This window comes from Mobula hypostoma, chromosome 6, assembly GCF_963921235.1.
Source record: "Mobula hypostoma chromosome 6, sMobHyp1.1, whole genome shotgun sequence".
Classification (NCBI taxonomy): domain Eukaryota; kingdom Metazoa; phylum Chordata; class Chondrichthyes; order Myliobatiformes; family Myliobatidae; genus Mobula; species Mobula hypostoma.
The window spans coordinates 49,935,603-49,957,400 of record NC_086102.1 but is presented as its reverse complement, the minus strand read 5'-3'; the positions used below and the strand labels follow the sequence as shown (position 1 = coordinate 49,957,400).

The 21,798-nt window shown below is 40.9% G+C and overlaps 1 protein-coding gene across 6 annotated transcripts in view; it reads right to left on the bottom strand.

Annotated features, from left to right (window-relative positions):
- The window catches only part of bcor (BCL6 corepressor), a 299,088-nt gene that overhangs the window by 157,191 nt on the left and 120,099 nt on the right, over nt 1–21,798 (bottom strand). Inside the window, exon 1 of one of the 6 annotated variants that reach the window (XM_063050809.1) lies at nt 3,761–4,485. The exons of the other annotated variants lie outside the window; for them this stretch is intronic. Within the exon in view, the coding sequence (XP_062906879.1) occupies nt 3,761–3,940 (180 nt within the window). The 5' untranslated portion in view covers nt 3,941–4,485. Of the gene's footprint in view, nt 1–3,760; nt 4,486–21,798 lie in introns of those variants that run through there. 6 annotated transcript variants of the gene reach the window in all.

Here is a 21,798-nt window from a genome sequence, read left to right as displayed (position 1 = left end):
CTATAAGCCTACTGACTCTCACAGCTATCTGGACTATTCCTCTTCTCACCCTGTCTCTTGCAAAAACGCCATCCCCTTCTCGCAATTCCTCCGTCTCCGCCACATCTGCTCTCAGGATGAGGCTTTTCACCCAGGACGAGGGAGATGTCTTCCTTTTTTAAAGAAAGGGGCTTCCCTTCCTCCACTATCAACTCTGCTCTTAAACGCATCTCCCCCATTTCACGTACATCTGCTCTCACTCCATCCTCCCACCACCCCACTAGGAATAGGGTTCCCCTGGTCCTCACCTACCACCCCACCAGCCTCCAGGTCCAACACATTATTCTCCGTAACTTCCACCACCTCCAATGGGATCCCACCACTAAGCACATCTTTCCCTCCCCCCACTCTGCATTCCGCAGGGATCGCTCCCTACGCAACTCCCTTGTCCATTTGTCCCCCCCATCCCTCCCCACTGATCTCCCTCCTGGCACTTATCCGTGTAAGCGGAACAAGTGCTACACATGCCCTTACACTTCCTCCCTTACCACCATTCAGGGCCTCAAACAGTTCTTCCAGGTGAGGCAACACTTCACCTGTGAGTCAACTGGGGTGATATACTGCGTCCGGTGCCCCCGATGTGGCCTTTTATATATTGGCGAGACCCAACGCAGACTGGGAGACCACTTTGCTGAACATCTACGCTCTGTCCGCCAGAGAAAGCAGGATCTCCCAGTGGCCACACATTTTAATTCCACATCCCACTCCCATTCTGACATGTCTATCCACGGCCTCCTCTACTGTAAAGATGAAGCCACACTCAGGTTGGAGGAACAACACCTTATATTCCGTCTGGGTAGCCTCCAACCTGATGGCATGAACATCGACTTCTCTAACTTCTGCTAAGGCCCCACCTCCCCCCACCCCCTACCCCATCTGTTACTTATTTTTATGCACACATTCTTTCTCTCACTCTCCATTTTCTCCCTTTGTCCCTCTGAATATACCTCTTACCCATCCTCTGGGTCCCCCCCCCCTCGCTTGTCTTTCTTCCTGGACCTCCTGTCCCATGATCCTCTCGTATCATCTGTCCAGCTCTTGGCTTTATCCCTCCCCCTCCTGTCTTCTCCTATCATTTTGGATCTCCCCCTCCAACTTTCAAATCCTTTACTCACTCTTCCTTCAGTTAGTCCTGACGAAGGGTCTCGGCCTGAAACGTCGACTGCACCTCTTCCTACAGATGCTGCCTGGCCTGCTGCGTTCACCAGCAACTTTGATGTGTGTTGCTTGAATTTCCAGCATCTGCAGAATTCCTGTTATATTTGTAAGCATGCAGTTTACGAAATAAGGTCGATGATCTTGAGGCGCAGTTAAAAGTGGGCGTTGTGGGCATCACTGAGTCGTGCCCAGCCGGTTCCACTCCGTAACTGTTCCGCGTCGCACAAAGGTTAATTATGCCTTTCTACATTTCTTGCTCATTAACTCAGTTGAACAATGATGAAGCAATACAATAAGCGCAAAGCGCAAATTTGTTTCATAACAGCGTTTGCAATCTGAAACCTTTGGTCCCCCGGGTGGAGTGTTCCCGGAATCTTTACTATAACTCATCTTTGCATAAATTAAAAACTTTGGAACGTCATCAATAAGAATGTATCCAACTGACGCAATTGCTATAACCTTTGCCTTCTGCAGAACTAATGAAATCCTAAGAGTCAATGTGTGTTCACTTCCAGAGAGTCCAGCTTTCTATCTAGAAAAGTTTACTAAAAACGATGGATTAAAACAGTGCGTTGCGACGTTTTTTAATTGTAGCACCTTACGTGGGCTCATTAACATGGGGATGGTGATTGAATGTAAACCCTGTTCTTTGCAGTTCGGCTCGTTAATCATTTAAAGGCTATAACATTTTGGAGATGTCGCTAAAGTTGCAAAGTGATCAACGGAAATGTCGCCAGTGGGATTAACCAAATCCAGGGTTTCGGTTGCTTCTAAAAGAGGTGTGATTTCTAATCACATCCGCGCTGCTCGAAATACAATGTATCCAATCTGCGGTTTTTTCAGTTCAAAAATGAAAGATTTCCTATCAGAAATGGATGTTTCGGTAGTTTTCTAATCCACATATCTGCTCGAACGCACATTTTGCATTCCACCCTCAATCCCAAAGATTTCGTCACTCGTTTCTGATTCTAATTAACGCTTTTATTAAAGATGCACCATTCTATAGATACCAGGGTGCTTGCTACTAAAAATGGATGGAAAAACCCTAGTGATGCCGGAGTCGTGTCAGCCGCCAGCAGCTCTGATGCAGATTAATTATCCGTTTCGGCTTAGTTTACCACTCCCTTGCCCCGGGTGACCCCAGAGCTGAGCGATGTCTCAGACGGAAACTGATGAATAGAGATCAGTTACAGCGCTCTGCGTCTCACCTCCTGCTTACAGGGATCCCACCAAGGGCAGAGGCGCAATACCTCCTATGCAACCAACGCAACAGACAGCAACGGGATTGCAAGGAGATACGCTTCACAACTGCTTAACATGTGAGACGCCTTTTCCTCTGGATCAGGAGAGTTTCCCGTCCTATTATTTGTAAGGCAAGAAATAAGTATACCACCAGCACAGTACCATACTGCCTATTTTCCAAGGAATAATAGACCTGTTACTCAGTAATTATGTATACATACATATAATGAATAAAATCAAATGCAATTATTCAACAATAACCTTTGTAATTAAAAAATTCAAAATGGCAAATACGAATCGTGTTTATTGGCTGCAGGATTTAACTAATCCAAAGGTTGTAGTGAGCACTGTTCAAAAATACATCACGTTGCAGCTAAACAACAAATGTCAATTTAGACACCTTTCTGTTATGTTGTTAGTTTTATTGGGTAGTGGATCAAAATTAATCCTTACATCAATTTGCATATGCTACGCCTTTAACAAGGTAAAGCGTTTCAGAGTCTAACCGCAGGATTATCAAAGTTTGATACCATACCACACAAGGAGATTTTGGAGAAAGAATTAGTACATGAAGCCAGTGTTGATGATTTTAGAGGTTCTGAGCTGGGAAGAGATTAGATGTGGGTTGGTATAGGTTTTGGGAAGGTTTTGAAAACAAAGGGAACTTTGATAGAATGGAAGCTAAATGTCAGCAAGGTAAGTCTGAAAGTGTCTTGAATTGGTATATCGATAACAAACCAGCTCAGTTTAGGGCAGGTGTGAAAGGTGAAAAGCCGGCTAGGGGTTATTCAAATCTCAATGCAATAAAGGCATTGCGTGACTGGGAATTTCCAAAGGAAAGGAGATGAGGCAGGGACTGGGTCAGACAATGCTATGGAGGCGGAAGTTGGTGGTTTCTGTGATTTAAAAAAAGGTTTCATACTGAAGCAGGGCATCAAAGCTGTGAGTAGATCGTTTCAGCGTCCGACGATGACTAGGAAGAGCTGTAAGGTCAGTGCCGAGAATAAAGTGTTTACTAAAGACAACGGCTTCTTTTTCCAGTAATTAATTGGAGAGAATTTTAGGAGAACTTGCAAGACCTTTAAATTTATAGCCAGGGTCACATCCCCCATCTCAACACATGTATAACGTTATTTTCACTCTTACAATTAGTAAAGGTGACTTCCGATGGCATATAGATTTAGCCGTGTCCTAACCTGATATCTGTAATGCGACATTAACATTTTCTCATCGCACTTAATGGAACCTTTTCTACAAACAGTTGAAGGTGAAATCAAAATACTGTAGTTTGTGTACGAGAATATAGCACAGGTCATGTCACCTTGGTCTTCCTGCGAAGCTTCCCGGCCGTACTAACGCAGCCTCGAAGGACTGCATGCGAGTCTTCCATCTCCAGGACCACTGTGGAAAACGCTTCAGCCGCGCTAGTCCAGGATCCAGATCTTAAGTTTCGCTGGAGGAATAGAAACCTCCGTTTATGACTCCAGTGCATTTGATGCATTCGTTGGGCGATCGTCGACCGAAGTATTCCTCCCACACACAGCTAGCATTTGATGCTCCGGCAACATCGTTCACCACTCAGAAAAGCGAAGCCGGTCTTTTCCTGACCCCCGACAATTGTTCAGTTCAGTTCAAATAACACCATCTATTTTTTAAAATCCAACTTCATTGAGTACAGATGATTTCACAATGGTCCCTTCACTGTTAGTTAGTTTGCGTGGAAAACGTTAGTTTACATGCCTTGAAAAATGAAACGATATGTGAAAACATACATTTTAGCTGAAGAAAGCTGGGGCATTACGGCCGCTTCTCAAAAACGCCTGGATAAACCAGCTCGTGTAATGGTGCTGCAGCGGAAAACTGCGACCTCCCAGCTCCCCCACCCAGTTTAAAAAGATTAGCAGCCTGTCGGGCTAATCTCTGAAGTTCTAGCGCCGCTTGTCTTTTGCAACAACAGCCTCCACCAGGATTATCTTCGAACAGAGTCTCGGGCCCGACTGCTACTTCCTGCCTTCAAGAATGTGGCCTCGGGAAATAAATTAGCTGCAATAAAGCGAAACAAAATAGAGTCACGTGAACGCGGCTGCCCATTCACCAGCCGCTTCGCCCACAACTTGAGCTCAAGTTTCTAACCCTCTGTCTCAATCCTTTCGAAACCGATTTTTAAATAATCGCATCAAGAGAACGCACGTTACACAAATAATCACGATAAGTTAGTTTATGGGTTATATTTATAGATTTATTCGTCGAAAGCAGTCAACCAAAAGCAACCAGCCCTAAAATATTGGCGAAATGTCGAGTATTTCCAGCAAGTCTTACCTATCAATATCTTAAATAAATGCACACTTTCTTCCCCCCACCCCTCCAAATTTCCCATTTTAGTGCTGCGCCATGAAAAAGATGTGGGTGGAAGTTTGTGTCTATTTTTCAGTCAGTAAGCACCCCAGAAAGGTTGTTGCCCGGAGAAGGTCGCGGTGGCTCGTTTCTGAAACAGCAGTGGCTTGAATGCAACCGAATGACCTTACAGGACATCTCACAGAGCAGTTTACAGTCAACCAGTTTTGTGTGGGTGTGAAGTAACGCATAGGCCACATAAAGTAAGGACACGCTTTTCTTTTAGTTTAAACAGACATCTTTAAACCAATTGCGATTTTAGTAGCAATCCGGCAACTTTATGTCGGAAGTACTGATGGAAACATTCCACTTGCAGATTTTTCAAATGCAGAATTCTGAGATGATACGGCGGGATTTTAACTCTCGTCGTCTACATCATTAGTTCATACCTCTGGAATACTGATCTAGTAGGTCTTTAACACATAATGACCTGTGTTTTTCAAAACTTGATTGTCAGGAATTTCGCATGTCATCAAAACTTGGCATTATATTCTGTTTTTCATCATTGAGCCTGTCAGCGTCACCATCAATTCGGTCTTATTATCTGAATGCTGACCTCCCTTTTAGTCCATCTGGATTACATTTCCACAGTGGGAGAATGGTCCTCTGGTTTATGATTTTCGAATGCTTGCAAGTCCAGTGAACATGTCCACCATTTTGACTTGATCTTCCGATGCAGGCCCAAGGGGCTGGACGGCCTCGTCCTGCGTCCGTCCCGCCGCTATTTCTGACCTGTTTACACTCGTATGCATTTTATAGAAATAGCTTGATATTTTTCCTCATTGGTCTCGATAATCAGATTAAATTGCCATTATCATTTATTTTGTCCTCCCTTCTTAAACATACGGGTTAAATTATAACAATATTCCAAAGATGTTAGTTATTCTCCAATATCTCAAACTAAAAGTCAAGTTTGGTGTGTGAGTCTGGACTTCAAGTATTGGCAGGCTATTTAAATGTGAAAAAGAGACAGCACCATACGTAAGCCTGCACCTGTCTATATTGAATAAACATGTCCCAGACTATTTTAGCTGTAATCACCTGATAATGTTTAGAGGCATGAGTATGTTTCTTTTTTTCATTGGTCTTGTAAAACTACATAAAACATAACACATAGAAAAAGTGTAAATTTGAAATAAGGACAGAAAATGCTTAGATATTTAGCAGTTCAAACAACAACTTATTTATTTGGAGAGGGTTTGAGTACAGGACTAAAAGATCTCACGGCAATGATATAAACCTTGATGAAATTGCACCTGGAGTACTGTTTACAGTTTTGGTCTCCGAACATGAGGATATGTTTGCCTAGGAGTGCAACAAAGCTAGACAGGTTACATAGATGATGGGTTTGCTGTAGGTGAAAAAAATGAACTGGACCAGGTCTGTATTCCCTGATGTTTAAAAGTCTAAGAGGTCGTTTCATTGTAAATTATAAAATTCTTAAGTGCTCAGCACATTGAAGGCACAGAAGGCGTTTCATTTAGGTAGCACATCTCGAACTATTTCTAATACAAGATCATCTGCCTACAATATTAGCATTTTTTCTCTCCATAAATGCTACCTAGTTTACTGAATATTTTCAGCATTCCCTTTTATTTCAGTTCACCATCATCTTCTAATGTCATGTATCTCACAGTCCCCATCTCTTCACTATTCCTCAATCACCACCTTCTATTTATATTTCTCTAACCTGATCAACTATGCTTTTTAAAAATACATACCACAGATTCTCCTGGACAGTACCATCAGCATGCTTGTCAGCTGGACAGTCTTATTTCTCCATCATTTCACAGTCATCCCATTTGTTCTTTTCACCTCCATTCCTGTCTGTAACTTAAGCCAGCATTGTTCTGATACTTTTCCCAGTTCTGTTGGAGGTTTGTTGAACCACAATATGAACTACATTCTTCTCTCTGCACATGCTACATGATCAGCAAAGTATGTTTAGTATTTTATGTTTATATTTGAGATTTCCAGCATCCACAATTCTTTGCTTTGGTGGTTGACATTACAAATGTAATTTGCATATAACAAAATTTCTCCAGTCTTTCAAAGATATTAAATTTTCACTACCAATGACCATTAGAAAATATTTTTAATTGACTTCAAGCCCCTTAATAATTTCAAACACGTCCATCAATCACGATTATGTTTTGCTCTTAAATGTTCACTTTATAACAAAGCCTTTTAGTGATGCAAATAAAATTAATTAAGAAGCTGCAAATAAAACTTCTATGTTTTGAGATTAATCTTCCAGTTTACACCAAAAATTGGGTAAGAATTTCTAACCTTGAGGTAACCCCATAATTTAACTGGATATAGAATTAGCAATTCATATGTAATACATATCATTTTCAAATTCATGCACATATTCTGCAAGAATAGCTTTAACAGTCTGTCCAACTAAAGATCTGTAGATCTGAAACCTTAAAATATTCCTCCCTAATATGTAGTTTTTTTTTGTCATTGTGTTCTTTTCCAAAATGTATTATTCCTAATCTGTTACATGCTATCACCCTTCAGCTCTGAATCAATGGGTCAATGGTTGAAGTATCACATCATAGATTAGAACACAAGATAAACTAAGAAAATAAAGTTAGGCAAATAAATGCCAAACATGACTGTGAACTCCAAATCATAATCGATAGGATGAAAAAACTGGGCTAAGTGGCAGATGGAGTTCAACCCAGATAAGTGTGAGGTGATTCATGTTGGTAGGTCAAATATGATAGCAGAATATAGTATTAATGGTAAGACTCTTGGCAGAGTGGAGGATCAGAGGGATCTTGGACTCTGAGTCCATAGGACACTCAAAGCTGCTGCGCAGGTTGACTCTGTGGTTAAGGCGGCATATGGTGCATTGGTCTTCATCAACCGTGGGGTTAAGCTTAAGAGCCGAGAGGTAATGTTACAGCTATATAGGACCCTGGTCAGACCCCACTTGGAGTACTGCGCTCAGCTCTGGTCACCTCATTACAAGAAGAATGTGGAAACCATAGAAAGGGTGCAGAGGAGATTTACAAGGATGTTGCCTAGATTGGGGAGCATGCCTTATGAGAATAGGTTGAGTGAACTTGGCCTTTTCTCCTTGGAGCGGTGGAGGATGAGAGGTGACCTGATAGAGGTGTATAAGATGATGAGAGGCATTGATTGTGTGGAGTTAGAGGCTTTTTCCCAGGGCTAAAATGGCTAACACGGGAGGGCACAATTTTAAGGTGCTTGTTAATAGGTACAGAGGAGATGTCAGGGGTAAGTTTTTTTTTAACACAGAGTGGTGAGTGCGTGGAATGGGTTGCCGGCAACAGTGGTGGAGGCAGATACGACAGGGCCTTTTAAGAGACTACCGGATAGGTAGATAGAGCAAGAAAAAACAGAGGGCTATGGGTAACTCTAGGTAATTTCTAAGGTAAAGACATGTTCAGCACAGCATTGTGGGCTGAAGGGCCTATATTGTGCTGTAGGTTTTCGATTTTTCTATGAATATGTTGAAGCGAACATTCTGATACAATACTGAGAAAATACTTCTCTGTTATTGGTACTATTTTTGTATAGAAACCATTCATGTGAAACTGGCTTACACCACCCAATGCAGTTACAAAAACTGGAGTCGTCCTAGTGTTGTGATTGTTCAATTGTATCCCTCAACTAAAATCAATAAATACATCTATAAATCCTAGTGGATCCATTGCAGGCAACCACCCATTGCCAAAATGGCAAGTTTAGGGGTTCTGAACTAATTATGATGTGGTAGCAGAGTGGGAGTTAGGTATCTTGGAGGATTGAGAAAGAGGTAGGGAGAAGTAACAAGAAGATTCGTTATTGTGGGGTCAGGGAAAGTACTTCTGCTTCATAGGCAGGCAAGTTATTTTTCTTTGTTAAAGGTCTTTCCACAGAGTAGTGCTGCCAAAAAACAAATTAATGTTGTCGTGGTGATCTTATGCAGTCATCTGCTGCTTTAATTTCAGTTGCACAGGGCTCAAAGCATATCATACATGGAAAGAAAACACCTTTTATTTCACTCAACATGGAGGGCAATATACTGTCCATAATTCAATTCAAACTTCTGTCCATACTTTCAAACTGTTATTTAAAGTACAGTTGGTTATTGTTTTGTGACCTTGCACACAAGCTGACCACAATGCTTTTCTTTATCAATGATTGGTGTAGAAGTATTTCCTTAGCCATGAGGCACTTAAGAATGTCCTGAAAACATGAAGATCAAGTGCACAAATTTTATTTTATTTTATTTACATGTAACCTTTAACCAAAGAACCAAAAGGTACAACAACAGCAATGCAATGAACACACAATGACAAACTGAAAATAATGGGACAGTATATAACTTTAAGTCTCCACCACAGATGGAGCTCAAAAAAATCCCCAATTTCTCATTTCCTAAAATTAACAATGATTACAACTTTGCAGATACTGCTAAGTGCAGCAGAAAGTATGTCATCGGCTCTTGTCCTTAGGAAAAAAAAAATTCTACTCAAAATGCATGTCAAGTAATATCCAATAAATCCTTCATGACATTTGCAGATCATACAGATGATGAAATTGAAAATGTCAAATGGTGGGGTGTGAAGTGATGCAAACATAAAAACTGTGGCCCATCATGAGTTGGAGCCAAGGAATCGACATCGCATAGGGGGGAAAAGAATCTGCTGGAAGCCATCAGTTTCATAGCAAAAGAGCAATGATGGAAAATGTGATCATGTATATCAATATCTCCAGTGAGTAGAGTCAACCTTGACACCCCTTCTGACTAAAAATTGAAACTTGATCATTTCTTATCAGGAATAAAGCAGAATAAACTACTGATGTTTAATTTCCACTCTGATGTTAAACTCCAATAAATCAAAACCTCCCCCACAGTCCCCTCCAAATGAACAGGATCTCACCTCTCCTGGCTTCTCATCAACTGAAAAAATAATATATCCTCACTGACTAAACAGCCAGATTAAGCAAAAGACCGGAACTGGAAGAGGCAAGTACCAGCCAACAAGCTGGAATCAATGAAGTGACTCTTGGTAAAGCAGAAATGACAGTGTACTTTATAAAGTAGCCAGGAATATGACAAAGAAGGTATTAAAAAAATTCATCCCAGTGAGCAGAATCTGTTTTTCAATATCCCTTCCCCATAAAGCACAAGTAACAAACCCCAACACCGATCTTGAATTTTTGCTCATCTCCTAAGTCCGCAAGATTTATCACTTTTTCACTCACACTATCTCATATTCTAACTTTCCAACCTGCGCCCGTTTCCAACTCCAGCTCAGGCTTGACAGAATTCTCTTATTTCCCCCTTATATCTCCCCTTCAACACAGTCTCTTGTTAGATCCTAATTCCTCCCTAACATCTTATCATCCCTACCCAATGTTCATCGCCTATGCCTACTGATATATTTCTCTCATTCACCCACCACTTCTAATTCAATTATTCATCAGCCTAAAAGATTAATGATAAAGATTAGCTGTATTTATCACATGTATATTGAAACATACTTCAAAATACGTCATTTGCACCAAATCAAATCAGTGTAGATTATGCTACACTACTGTGCTGCTCCAATAGGTTCAATGAGCCTTTAAACATATTACACAATTCTTAGTATACGTATGGATTATCAAGGTAGGTAAATGGGGACATTTAATTTTGTTGGCATAACGGTGGCAAAGCGGTTAGTGCCAACACTTTACAGTGTCAACGATACAGGCTCAATTCCTGCCACTGTCTGTAAGGAGTTTGAATGTTCTTCTTGTGACCACATGGGTTTCCTCCGGGTGCTCCAGTTTCCTCCCAAATTCCAAAGACATACAGGTTACTAGATTAATTGGTCAAATACATGTGATTGGGCAGTGTAGGCTCATTGGGCCAGTGTGGCCTGTTATCATACCATCTCTAAATAAAATGATAAAAAATAAATTTACTCTGATGGGTGCCACAGTAACATTGCAGTTAGCACAACCCTATTATATTACAGCTCAGGACTTCAGAGTTTGGAGTTCAATTTTGATATCCTCTGTAAGAAAGTTTGCATGTTCTCCCTATGAGAGTGTGGATTTCCTCCGGGTGCTTTGGTTTCCTTCCACAGTCTAAAGACATACCAGTTAGTAGGTTAATTGTTCATTGTAAATTGTCCTGTGATTAGGTTAGGGTTAAATAGGTGGATTGCTGGGTGGTGTAGCTCGTTCGGCCGGTTCCGTTCTGTATCTCGAAATAAAATCAAAATAAAAGATGATGCTAGTTGTGACCTATTGCAGAAGCTACTTTTCTGACAACTACTTTATAGTCGCCAAACAATTGATACTAGAACGTACAATCATCACAGCGATATCTGATTCTGTGCTTCCCGCTCCCTGAATTACAAATTGATAGTAAATATTAAAAATTTAAATTATAAATCATAAATAGAAAATAGAAAAATGTAAAGTAGGATAGTGCAAAAAAACTGAGAGGCAGGTCCGGATATTTGGAGGGTATGGCCCAGATCCGGGTCAGGATCCGTTCAGCAGTCTTATCACAGTTGGAAAGAAGCTGTTCCCAAATCTGGCCGTATGGCCTAATCTGGCCTAACTAACTATTCCATTAACCTATTTGCTTTATATCTATTGCTAAATTGTTGTAAGATGCTCACATTTAACAGTTGTTTAATAGATGTTTTATAAATCCTGTCAAGTTTCATCATATATTAGTACAGTAAAATTGAAACTTTGAGTGAACTCAGTAAAAACATTCTTTTATTTATTCCCTTTTCCTAGGAGCAGTATAAACATTTTTTTTCACATAAAGTATTTGGAACAACTTGCTGGGGTACTTGGGTTCTGTGTTAAATGTAATTTCTTACTTTCTCAGACACAAATGCATCAATCAGCAATAGTTTCTTTTACCACTCATTTTGTCACATCTGTGCAATCCCTCAGCAAAATCATTGAGAAACAGTGTGGTTTCCACACATACTGTAAAGACAAGTAGTCTCTTTCCTTACCACTCTCTCTCAGTCCTTCCACTATTAGCAAAACTGTCGCACCATTTCTCAGATATCCAAACACTGAAAAGTATAAAACTCCCCTAAAATATGAAGGCTGAAGATATTGGGCCAAAAGAGCCAGATGTGTTCCACGTATCTAAACTGTATGTAGTTGGTTGGTAAAAATGGCTCTCTGAACCCAGGAAGCTCTCAGTGATCTTTACCAGGGGTTCATCATCATCCTGCGGTGGATAGCTCTGAGAGTCCTCGACAGAAGACAAGTTTTGCATACCTAAGTGCTGGTTTTGTATTTTATAAGTTTTAATTTTAAATGACCCAGAGTCAGAAAACAAGATTTTTTTTCCCTCTCCAAATCCAAAGACTGGGCTATCCATTTAAATGAACAGTAACTTTGATTCTATGCCAGGTCAAACTGGCATAGAATTGGGTCTTCCCAGTCTAAGAAATGCAGGGACCAGTTAATTGGCTCCAAATGGAGTGACAGTTCCCTCTCCTTAGTACTTATCATCGTAACAGACTTTTCAGAAAAGGTTACACCATAGTGCAAGAGTTAGTGCTGTTATCCCTTTTTGTAGGTGGTTGATGAGCATACAAGAATGAATAGGTTGTAGAACTGCAATAAAGCTAAAAGGGGATGGGGCTGATTGGATTGTGCTGATGGAAATAGATGAATAGCCTCCTGCCATGCCATAATCACTAATAACTACACTGTCATATGTGGGCCACATGTCAGTTCCATGACTAAGAATGCCTATCTCTGCAAATACAATTTTGCTCCACGCCAAAAAGCTATCAGTCAATTCCTTCTTACTCTCAAACATAACTGTTACAACACCATTCCTAGTCAGCCCTGCTCATTCTGTGCTCTCTAAATTTGATGTCATCCAAAGCTAAGGTGCTATGTCCTAACCTGCAATGTCCCATTCTTACATTATTTTAGTGCTTCCTCAACTACATTACCTTCTGATTAAATCAACAGTTTGATAAAAAAAATTCTTTGATTTCTATTTATTTCACTGACTCACCCCTCCTGCTCCTACTAATCTCACATATCCATAACCCTTTTTCTGCATTCCTCCAATTGTGGCCTCTCAAACATACCCATCCGCCTCTGGATTGATCCATTCTTACTACAGTCCATCAGGATTAATGAGGACTTGCTATGACTCCAGTTCAGTGGGTTCACAGTGGAACCTTTAGGCAGGTGGGATAGGAAGTCTGTACTCTTTCTGCTATTTACCCTGGGCCTCTACGCATTTCCAATGAATAGAAACAAGGCTCTTGATGGCATCTTGAATGTTCCTTTTCCATTTTGGGTGGTTATGAGACAGGGATTCTGTTTAGTCAGTGGAAATACTACACCTTTAAAAATATCCTTGAATACTTTGAGAAAATGGAACAAATGACACAGGTTATGGAGTGAAGATGACACAGTTTTTCAATAGTTCTGTTGATTTGTTCAATTCAGTAAGAAACTTGTTGGAGCTGCATTATGATGTGAAAGATTGTGAACTATAACACTTAAGGTCTTGGTTTAAGTTTAGGACTCTAGAATCATCACACTTGGATTTATAACATGTTGAAATAACGTTCCTGTGCCTCCAGCTGTATGTAATACACACTGCAATTCTGGGAGCAGCTGTTCTTTGAGGAGGAAGTTAAGGAAGATCCTAACAATGACTTTTCTTAAAACAAGAAGCAGGATAAAGCATAGTTGCCTCCTTTCTTAAAGATGTTCACTACTATGTCCTTTTATGGTGTCCTGAAATATTAGATTTGATGATATGATTGTGGATTACTGAACAAAGAGTCTCTCCACAAAGTTCTAGAGCTGCAGCAGGGATATGATCTGTCTTTAAAATCAAGTGCTTTCAACTTGTGATCAGTCAGGATATCAATGAGGCTGAACAATGTATCTTATTATGAAGTCCATCTCACTGAAAGGACAGAGATCTTATGCAAAATGTGTGCCTTTCAGTAACCCCCCCCCCCAACAGCCTCTCTGTTCTATGTTCACCTCCTTTCTTGGTTCTCACTAGGATGGGCATTTCTGAGTTAAGAGGTGGCATTAATGGTGTTGATGAACATGAGTTTCAGTTATCAATGAGTTACTGGACCTCATGCTGTCCTTCAGTCCACCATGTTTCTTAGGTGGTCCTCTTCTGTTAATGAATGAGGCCAATGTGGGAACTGTAGTCTCATCCATTATTAGTGCAGAATGTGGAGGTGCGGTAGGTAACATTGGGGGTGTTGTGCTCTTATTGCCACCCATACAGTGCTTCACTGTGCTTTCCTGATGCACAGCCTTAAGGTTATCACAACTCCAGCACTGGCATCAATCTTTTCAACTGTCGAGGCCCCAAACTCTGAAGTACCGTTCTTTAAGGTGATCCTTAAAATTTCTCATTGATAAGCCTTTGATCGTGTGAATCAACTGCTCACGTCAAGTTTTGTTTCACAATATCCCCGTGAAGCGCCTTGAGACATTAAAGGAGCTATATACATACGTTGTTGAAAAACCCGGATATGCATCTTAAGGCTGTAAGCTTCAAGCACTTTTGTATTATTCATGCCCAGGGCTTCTGAACAATACAGTCCAAAGGCTCTCACAGACTTCTCTAATCACTAGTACCAGTTTAATTTACTTCCTTGCGCGTCCCCGCAGCAAAAATATACCTTGACGTAGTACATAGGGACAGAATTTCCGAAACCTTTTTAATTGCCGCAGTTAGAAATAACGACTCAGATGATATGCGTGCAAGGGAGGGAGGAAAACAAAAATACACTAGTCCGGGTTCCCTGCAGTACAGAGTATTTTGAAAAACATTACATGTCCCTGTGTCCGTTGTATTCCGATACGATATCTTTCTCCTACGGCATCCCCGCCAAAAAGACATCAGTGAGAATTTAAATGAGTGAAATCAATCTGTAATACGAAAATAATACAGGCGAGAACTTGTACCTCATCCACGTATGTAAATATTTAAACCAGGATGGAACGTTCCTTCCGCGCTAATTGGTCGTTTAACGCACATGTTACAACTAAGCTGCGTTCATGTATTGCTTTATTCCTGACATCGTGATCAAACTGAGATTGATTTTTGATGTGGTAAACTGGAATTATCAAGATATTGTCATGCTCTTTGACTGATTTAAATCGATATCGTGTGAACGACTGGAAGTCCAATTACAGAATAGTTAAATCCACAAATATCGTTAATTGTACATCAGTAATAAAGTTGATGAAAGGAAATGCGTTGCATTATGTATAAAAGTTGCTGATGTATGTTTACGTTGATTTTAAGAAGACATCGTCTACATTCTTGGAACAAGAGATTCAGCAGTTCCCTGGCAAAACCTTGGGGAATGTAGCTGCCAGGGTGAGAGAGGGCAATTTTATAAGTAGTTTGCCCTTACCCGGCATGGCCTTGTCCCTGTCCTTCGAATTACTACCCCTTGCAGTTCGGAAGAGCCCAGTACCAGCTCGACATTGTAAAACGTCAATCAGCAACTGCCAGCCTATCCGTGATAATAGGCAATCAACACAAAATCACTGCCGCAAGGCATTCTCACGCTTACAAAAGAAGCTCAATTTTGCACCGCGCCATAATTAAACCACTGCGATAAATAAATCAACTTCTGGAAGAAAATATTTATAGCAAATAATGAAGCTTTGATTGGTGAATGTTCCTACATGTTCTTAATTCTTTTACATGTTTCCGTATTTAACTACCAGAAAGCTGTTTCATTAATTCAGAACTGACCGACTCCTATCGGATAAATCTACAAACGACTTTCGCGTTGGTCGCACAGAACACATTTAGCAGCAAAACAGAAAGTAAATGTTCAACTGCAAACGTGCACCAAATCACCATTACTTCAAAGACTTCAACGCGAACCCACATGAACTCTGATGGAAATACTGAGTGCCCTTTAAAAATTCAGGTTGCGTATTGAGCACATCAATCAACCATCGTACATCGAGAATGAGGACACGCTCACAATTTTGCTGTTGTATACACGTAGGCTGTAGCCATGTAAACGGTATATATGGTTTAATGTGTTCAGTCTGAAGAAGCGGATGGGGGAGAATTACAAATGTGCAAAACATTTTGAAACTGAGACCACGAAACACCTGGCAGAGCGATCAGGCGAAAAGCGGCTGAATGAGACGCCTCGGTGCGGTATCGCGGCTTCATCTCTCATTACATGCTTGTGTCAGCAGAATGGCCGTGAACTCATTTCCTCCCTACTGCTGCACCGCCAAAGGAGAGGAACAAAACACGCTCAACAATGCTTTCTACTGAACAACGTTCAGGTTCTCTCTGCTTGGACGTCAGTTCAATGGAGGAAATAAAACACATACACGCCCGCGCAGTTATTTGGGTGATCGGGACCACCTGGAAAAAAATAGCACATGTAACATCACGAAGTGTAGAATGAAATGCAAAGGGCGTGTTTAAAAAGTTCGAGCGACACTAGGTTTATTTTAAAAAGTGACCAATAGTAACCGGATTGCATCTCAAAGTTACATCTGTGTGAGTCTTGCTGTGGCCTTTTAAAGGGAAATATGAAATGAATAAAACAAGTAATTTATGTCACGTCATGTAACCACTCCTCCCCCCCCCTTCTCTCTCACACACACACAGCACACCGATAAACCTCCAGCGTTCGTACGCGGAACACACCCATAGAACAAACAGGTATGCACAGGCTACGTCGCAAGATTTAAAAATTAACATCCTAAAATTAGGGAAATAAACGCACTACAATTTATCACTCTCACATCCCCCATGTCGTTTTCCCTGCCTAGGCAACAGCACGAAACTTATGGCGGGTCCCGGTTCCTCGCGGAGTTCAGTTACTGATCACCACAAAACAGCTAGTACGTGAAAATAATCACATTATTTATTTAAAGTTGCGAATAACGTAAATTACGTCTTGCTTCGCGGGACTTAAATGACGGAAAACTCCGAATTGTATTATGTGGTGAGTTTTTTTTCCATTTAAAAAGCAGAAGTAACTATCGTCGAGCTCACAGTTAGAAGCCTCTCTAACCTTGGTATTTTAACCGCCCCCTTTTTCCTTTAAGCAATCGTTCCTCCTTAAATGAGGTCCTTGAACACGCGGCTTCAAAAACATCAGAACTTCCTTCCGCTCAGCTGCACACTGAAACCAGTTTATTTCAAAGCAGTTCGAGTCAGAGTAAAAGCGCGCCATCCTTTCCCAACTTTCCGCCACCGTTGATGCATCATCATTCTCCCCACCCCACCCCACCCCACCCCACCCCCCTTTCCCTCCGGCACCTGCAAAATCTCGCTTGACATATCCAAACAACCCAGAAATTTGCAAATGCGAGAGAAGAAACATCAATCAGCAGAAACCAGCTCGACCAGGCCCTGCCTATCAGCCCACAAACACATTATTACTTCTTTGTATCAGAGCTTCACAGATCTTTATGGCTGCGAGGCACCGCTCCCTCCCCCTCATTGTTGTAGCTAATGTTTCGCCAAACAGCTAGTGTGCAAAGTCATGATGGTTCGTGCTGAAAGAAACATACCCGCACGGTGGCCTCAGCAACGCCTCGCTAAATCGCCTTACTGGGAAGACACAAATATGGGATATTTCAATGAACGTCCTTTTTGGCCGCATTGTTTGGAATTAAAATAAACTTGAACAAACGGCCTACTTTACTTTTGCCAAGCCTGGTCAAACTCGATTTTATTCAAATAAACATGAGGAAAAATTAAATCAGCAACCAAATGAATTAGCATTCGTAGTAGTCCTCGACTCTGAAATACTTTAATATTGAAGTTATATGGAAGATTTTTGATACCCTCTGCAACACAATCTGAAACTGGGTGCGGAGTTCTTTCGGTTGAATCATTCTAGCCATTTAAAAGTATTCCGTATATTTTTGAAGACTTTCAGCCCCTACATCCAAGTTTACCAGTTAACTAGTTCGGTAAATAAGCCTCTCTTCCAAAAAGACGAGTCTGAACCAACATGCATGGAAATATTTGATACCATTTCTCTAAAACACTATCAAAACAAAGAACTGTGGTTGAAATTACCAGGGAGTAGCAAACAGAGAGACCCCGAAGGAATAAAGCGGATCGGAAGTCGATGTTATAAAATAGACATGGATTTTATGTACATATATAAAATGTTTAGAAAAGCACTTATAATATTGTGGCACAGACGGCTCCCGGGTCGTATGCTAAGAAGTGAGATTAGCACAAAGACTACTTCTTGGCCGGCACGGACACTGTGGGCCGATCTGTTTCCGTTTGTATAACAATATTTATGTCGTGTAGTTTAGTTTATATTCAATTATCGCGCTAGTTGTCAGTGACTTCTTGGGCAATCCTAATTGTTCACTACTTGCAGGACTGTTTCTTACATTCACCCTCACAAATAGGAAAAGGGTGTTCAGTCTACTTTTACATTCTCCCAAGACCAAAAAACTGATAGTAAATATTAAGTAAGTTTGGTCATTACGGCAGGATAACAGCGCAGCGCGTTTGGGAACTTAATTAAAATGTCTCCAGTCGGTGTACAAATCAATATGATAGCTATGGTAAAAGTCGTAACCAATGTGACTTTTTCATTTTAATTGGATACATCTCATCAATTCTGTCAGACAATGCTCATGAGGTTTTAATTTCAGCAACAGACTAGGACCTATTTGGAAATAAAACTGCCAGATGAAATTCTGTGATGATAACTGGGTACGAAAAGTGAACTAAATGCCTTGAGTCACACATAAAATTTTGGTATACAGTAGATCTGTGTATAGTGCTCTCGCTCTGTTCGATATAAACCATTATGAAATATTACAAAATAACCAGTGCGTGTTCAAGTTTATATTCAAACACTCTACGAAAACTTATTTACACTTTTGAACTGGATAAACAGTCTTTTAAAAATTATCAGCTGATCTCCCGTAACGTTCCCCAGGGATAAATCAGGATCAAAATGTAGCCTTAAAGCGAATGTAGTACACTCGATATAAGTCAGCCTCCATTTTAACTGCCATTTTAGTTTGGGTTCGTATAACTTAGTTATGAATTTGTCACAAAAGTTGATTTTGGGAAGCGGACTGTGTGGGAACTTGAGAGTTTCACTGCAGTGTGGGGAAGGAATCAATGAAAGGTCAGATTTAACTATCTGCAACTGGCCAGGTGGTTGGGTGGTGGTGGTGGTGGTGGTGGTGGGAGGGGGGTGTGGAGTGAGGCCATTCTGTAATCTGAAACTAAGGTAAGGATTTCAACAACAACTGAGTCTTGCTGAAGTGGGAGACAAATTAAGTTGAAGTGCAAGGTGACCAGGAACTAGTGCGAGTTTGCGAGTTAAGGTAGATGTAACACAAAATCTATACTGTATACAGCACTGGGTTGTACCTATTAAAATGGGGGAAAATAATTTTTGAATTCCTATAAATAACACATGGCTTACTCAAATACCTTCTGATGACTGGGATTACAGTATATGGTCATAACATCTCAACCAGTTACGTGTGTTTATTACTTTTCACGAGATAACTACCACAAAACAGCAATTTGCTCCTTGAAATGTACTGCTAGTCAAAGGAAGAAAATTGAACAAAATACAATCTCAACAGCCTAGGTTTAAAGGTCAAAACCCATAGCTTGTTTAACAAGTCTGAAGGTCAAAGACCAAAGTTGGTGAAGCCAGAGGTAGAAAGCCCATAAGGTTGAAGATTGGAGTCAGCAAGTCCAGAGGTAACGGCACGAAGGTCGAGTCTATGAGTCCAGGCAGAATGACTGGAGGCTTCAAACTGGTCTGTCCTGGGACTGGAGGCCTACCTCTGAGTGTGAGGGGGCTGCTGGTTAGGGAAGAGGCTTGTTTTGATCTTCTCAAAACCACCAGTGAGGAGCAAGGTCCAATTCATCAAAAATAGGATTTTAAAAAAAGGCTAGTACCAAGATAGAGGACAGGTTGCCAAGATAGATTTAGTTGCCAAGAAAATTGTAAATCTTGGAGAAGAAGTTAGTTTGCAGGTGGTCTAGCTGTCTACATTGTTTCTTAAAACCTGTACTTTTGGGTGGAAGTTTTAAGAAACAATGGCAGATATTCAGGCCGAGATGGTCTTAAAATTGGTCCTTTTGTCAGAAGTCAAAATTGAATACGTATTGAACCAAGAGAGTTGAAGTTTTTTGTCAGTTGTGGTTTACTATGATAAAATGCTGTACATATACACATTGTTAGCTTTTTTTTTTAAGTGCAGGGACGAAGTAAGTTTCAATTACTCTGCCCTAATGTTCACCTCCTCTCTGAAATGAATTAGATTAATGATTTGTAATCAGAATTCTCTCCAAGTGATTCATTATGCTTGGAAGAAGTTGGGCAGGTGGGAAAACTTGAAAATATGTGTATTTTGGATTTGGATTTTACACATCTCAGTTATACTCTCATGTGGCAAGCAGTCTCCAAAGCATCCATAGATGTTCATGTACTCCCACATATGATAGTGCTGGACTTGTAGTATCCCTATTGAAGCCCAGGACCTGGTGATTTTCATGTGGAACCAACAGTGAGGTCACATCTATTACTCTCGGGGATCTACCTCCCTCGGTTCCTTCACCGGATTTTTGAAAAACCTTCACAGCTTTGATGGAAAACAAAGTTTCACTACCAGCTTTGCATCCAGTCAGAGTTTACAAGAGCTTTCTGGGGACATGATGTAGGCAGTATTGTAAGATGTCACCCTACCTTGCTGGATGTTTTGCTAGGATATAGTTAGCTTAAATCAGCTCATCAAGTCTAGCCCAGGTGAGTGTAGGTGAGAGGAAGCCACAGATGAGTGAAGCAGCTCTATTCACGTCACTTGGTTAGGGTTTTCAGACAGTGCAAGAACCTCCCTACAATATTTAACATGCAGATTATAGTGATATATCTTGGATAATATCCACAAAACTGTAAAGCTAGATTAATAAATACCAATTTTTACAGTACTCTGATCTGATATCAAATAGGAGTGTACTGTATATTTATTATGTATGGTTGTCAATTGCAAGGAATCTGAAAGAACATGAAAAAATCCGTAGATCCCTCAAAGTTGCCGTGCAAGATGATAGTGTTAGGAAATGTAGAGGAAGATTAGCCCAAAAGCAGAGCAGTGGAGAAGATTCAGTGATGAAAGATAACTTTAATAGACTGCAAAAGTAACAAGCAACAAGGGTCCACAACACTAGAGATTAGATACTAAGCACAACAGGCAATAGGTAACTGAAGGTTAAGAGCAACTGGTTGAGGCTGGCTGGCTGGCTGGTTTGTATGAGTGAACAAGGACTGTGGATGAGAGCTGGGTTTAAATAAGCTGCAGGTGATGAGTTGGAAATGAGTGGCAGGTGATTCCTGTTAGCTGGATTGAGACTGGGATGGGTCTGCCTATGTAGGCCTGACAGATGGGGTTGTTGAGAAGGCTTATGGTGTGTTGGCCTTCAATAGTTAGGGAATTCAGTTCAAGAGCCACAAGGTAATGTTGCAGTTCTATAAAACCCTAGTTGGACCACACTCTGACTATTGTGTTCAGTTCTGGTCATCTCATCATAAGAAGGACGTGGAAGCTTTAGAGAGAATGTTGAGGACATTTACCAGACGTTACCTAGACTGGAAAGCATCTCTTATGAGGAAAGATTGAGCAAGTTAGGTCTTTTCTCTTTGGAGCAAAGGAGGATGAGAGGTGACTTCATAGAGGTGCACTAGATGATAAGAGGCATAGATCAAGTGGACAGTTAGGGACTTTTTCCCAGAACAGAAATAACAGGGGGCATAACTTTGAGATGATTAGAAGAATGTACAAGGGGTAACACAGAGTGGTGTGTGCATGCTGCCAATGGTGGTGGTAGAGGCAGATACATTAGAGACATTTAAGTCACTCTGAGGTCAGCACATGGATGACAGAAAAACGGAGGGCTGTGTGGAAGGGAAGGGTTAGACTGATCTT